Below are 3,561 nucleotides of genomic sequence, written 5' to 3'. Positions count from 1 at the left end.
GAGGGGGGAGGTGCTGGAAGGCAATAAAATGCACTTTTAAAAATGAAAGAAGATCGTCAACACAGGTACCGAAAGAGAAACACAGATAACAGTAACACCAACGCCTATGCCATGTTTCTATCTCTAATTTTGTACTCTCTTTTCTGTACTCGTTAGTGGAATTTCTCTGCTAGGTCTCAATAATTGAACCACATTATTTGCTTTAGTTACAGTTTATTTGCTTTTGTTATTGTCTTTATAAGGCCACTTTTGTCTAATTCCACACCACCCGTGTTCACAAACCTACAAAACGTGTAAAAGGAGAATAAATTCGGCAAATACATGCATGGTATAAATATTTCATCAGATGTAACAGTTGGACGACACAAAAAATGACCACCTAAATCATTCTGGTCAAAATGTTTTTCTCCTTTCTTGGGTTAAGTATCCTTATCAAATGTCAAGATTGGCTTTTATCAATAATGACCAGAGAACTGTCACTAGATTTTAAAATTTTATTAGTATAACCAACATTTCAACAGAAAAAGACTATTCTGGATCAGCTTGATCATCACTACTGAGGGTGTTAGGACCACCAGAATTTCAAGAAATTCTTACTCTGAATGGCCAAGGCAAAAACTTTGAATCTCATGAGCCCCATCTGATGGCTTTTCCGGGAACACAGAGACCTGTAATTATGAACCAGAAGAAATTTTGATGTTAGCAAGAGATCATCAAGAAATCTTACTAAGATTCATGGTTAATAAGAAGCATGACATTACTCGGATTTTGAAGTCCCGATCGGCACTAATAATGTATTGTCCGTCAGGTGAAAACTCCTGCAAAGATGGAAAATTCTCTTTGAGAAAAAATAACTAGCTTTTGAAACCAGAGGCCTTGATTAGGGGATCAATCTAGTTTGATAGAAAAAAGTGGGGATGTGATACGTGAGGGCTAAGAATAAGTTGAACTTAATCTTATATGACATAATCATAGACAAAAGGAGTATCATGATCCATTCACCAGAATGGATAATGCTTTACACTTGACCGCCAGAATGTACGAGGCTTGCAAGAAATTGTGCAAGAGATGTGCATCGAGACAGTAGATCTTTATCCATAATATTTGTGTAAAAGAGTTGAGCCACGAATACAATTGCCAACCAGTGTATATAAAAACAAAATTTCCATAGAAAACTGCTTAGAAGGACCACTCATGAGTATCACAACAATATCTGAGTAAATCACTAACCCTCATATGTAGAGGGTAAAAAAATAGATTCACAGAAAACTAAAGCAATTCACACAAAGGGGAAAGGAAAAGAAAATACCAGACTAGTAATGATGCTGCAGTAGTGGGCGAGAATTGGGACTGCCTTCTTATTGGGCAGACTTTGATTTTCATGAGAACCTTCTATTTCAACTGCATAAATTACACCAAATTTATCCGCGAAGGATACAAAACGCCCATCATTACTGATGGCAACAGCAGTAACTCTCTTCTCGGATGACCTATTAAAACCATAGCAGTTAGACAACTTCAACTCCTAATGAGGAAAAAATCAAAAACAAACAAAAAACGGGAAAGAGGGGGAAGAAAAGGAACAAACATCTGCAGAGGTCGGTGCAACCAATAATTATCAGTATAAGAAGAATTTACATAATCAACAGACATCCACTTATCAAAAGATTTTCTGACACAGAAAATTTAGAAGAAAAAATATTATTAGTATTGTTATTATTATTACATGCGATTCGTTCTATTTCGGCAACATTTTGAAGAGTTCGGGCAACTTACTGTCAAGTAAGTCTAAATAAAGCAAAACTTGAACATCAGAAACTTACACCGAACTTATGCACCGCCAAGAATCAGTAACCCAAATCTTAACAAGTTTGTCATCGCCAGCAGATACAAACAGCTTTCCTTCAGCACCATATCGAATTGCTCTTATTGAATCCTTATGCATGTGCACTCCTGAATCATCCACCAATGAAACCGAACAACCTTCTCTGCATCAAAATTGTGGAATATAATATATAATCCAGCTGCAAACTGTAAGTCTTTGATAATGTTGTCAAACTTCCCTCTAATTTGTCTTAAGAAAAAACCAAATTGTATGCCAATATTAGAATGACATCATCCCAAAAATAAACCAAACCTATATATAAGATTACTTCCATTATTGACCAAAAATATAAAAATCTATCATTTAGCTATTGCTGTAAAGAACCTTTATAATCTCCAGTAAAATCTTTATAAGAAACTTTTCTTTAAAATGTATGAGAAGTTTTAAGACATAATACACAGATAAACACTTTAACTTAGTCTCAACTGGTAACTAAAGCCCCCAACTTTGAAAATGCACATCTAGAATGCACCCCCTTAAAGGAGTTTAGATTTGCATTTTCAAAGTTAAGGTGTCCTCCATACACACCTAGATCATGTTGAAATGTGTAGATGGTTACGATGAAAGTTGAGAAGTTCAACTACCCGTGGAGGTCAAGTTAAAAGAGTTTGTCTATGTATTATACCAAGTTTTAATATATACTCACCCATTCCAAACCAAGTGTCACTTTAGCAAAAAAAATTGTCCCAAAAATAAGTATCACTCTAGGAATTCAAGACAATAATTTCCAACTATATACTTATAGTCCATCTTCTAAATATTGTTCAATTCTCAAGAGACATTTATCAAATAGAAGTATTTACACATCATATTTATTGATTTCTTAATGAATGTGATTTTTTTTTAAAGTAACACTTATTTTGGGACAGAGGGAGTCTTTTATACCTCTAGGTTCATTTTATGAGACTATTATTAGTCCGTCCCAAAAATAATGACATCAATTTAACTTAAAATTTCATGGTTTATTATTACAAGTTACAAAAAATCTCTGTTTTCTTAAATTTCGCGCTAAGTCCAACTAAGTCAACATCATTAAAATGGACGAGTACTAAGTTTGAACACATTATCATAATCATAAAAAAAAAGAGTAGAAAATTAAATGATTATTTTTGTATAGTGACTTACTGAAGATTATAGACGCGGAGATTCGAACCGACGGCAACGGCGACGGATTTCTGAGTTGGATGAACTGCAATTAACGCCGGAGCAACCTCAGATTCACGGTTGTGTTCACAATCATCCATGTTAGTTTCCTCCATTGTTGTTGAGTACAGTAAAACCTTCCTCTTTCTTCTCCGCTAGGGTTTAAGGTTCAACAGATTTAGCAGCGGGTAGTATTCAGTTAAGTCCGTTATTTTTGGACGGCCCATTTCTTTAGTGGTCCAGAATTCTCGGCCCACGATGATTTTAGGGAAAATTGTATATAATAGCAAACTATTAATTCAAATTAAATGTTATAAATATAGTTTGATTTAATTGTACCTCATAGCAAACTGTTGCTATTTCACCTCTTTCCTGGTGAATCTTGCTCGCCACTCTCGTTCTCTCCCTCACCTCTCTCGTTTTTTATACAAACGCAAGTGTATAAAGTGCGTTTGTGTTTGTATAAAGCAAGAGAAAATTGTATATATACATATATTTTCGTTCCCCTCTCTCCCCTCTCCCAGATCTCGCTC

General features: G+C 34.9%; 1 protein-coding gene across 2 annotated transcripts in view; it reads right to left on the bottom strand.

The window, feature by feature from the left end:
- Nucleotides 1-3,215, bottom strand: part of LOC102591334 (tRNA (guanine-N(7)-)-methyltransferase non-catalytic subunit wdr4) — a 5,767-nt gene extending 2,552 nt beyond the window's left edge. The window contains exons 1-5 of one of the 2 annotated variants that reach the window (XM_006366609.2): nt 3,011-3,215; nt 1,824-1,988; nt 1,310-1,490; nt 762-818; nt 598-668 (exon numbers count right to left, since the gene is read on the bottom strand). In XM_006366609.2, coding sequence (XP_006366671.1) covers nt 598-668; nt 762-818; nt 1,310-1,490; nt 1,824-1,988; nt 3,011-3,144 — 608 coding nt within the window. In that variant the 5' untranslated portion in view covers nt 3,145-3,215. The remainder of the gene's footprint in view (nt 1-597; nt 669-761; nt 819-1,309; nt 1,491-1,823; nt 1,989-3,010) is intronic. The other variant, XM_015304995.1, reaches the window with a different exon arrangement.
- Between the last annotated feature and the right edge of the window lie 346 nt (nt 3,216-3,561).

This window comes from Solanum tuberosum, unplaced genomic scaffold (genome assembly GCF_000226075.1).
Source record: "Solanum tuberosum cultivar DM 1-3 516 R44 unplaced genomic scaffold, SolTub_3.0 scf00665, whole genome shotgun sequence".
NCBI lineage: Eukaryota > Viridiplantae > Streptophyta > Magnoliopsida > Solanales > Solanaceae > Solanum > Solanum tuberosum.
This window is presented reverse-complemented; position numbering and strand designations above follow the sequence as displayed.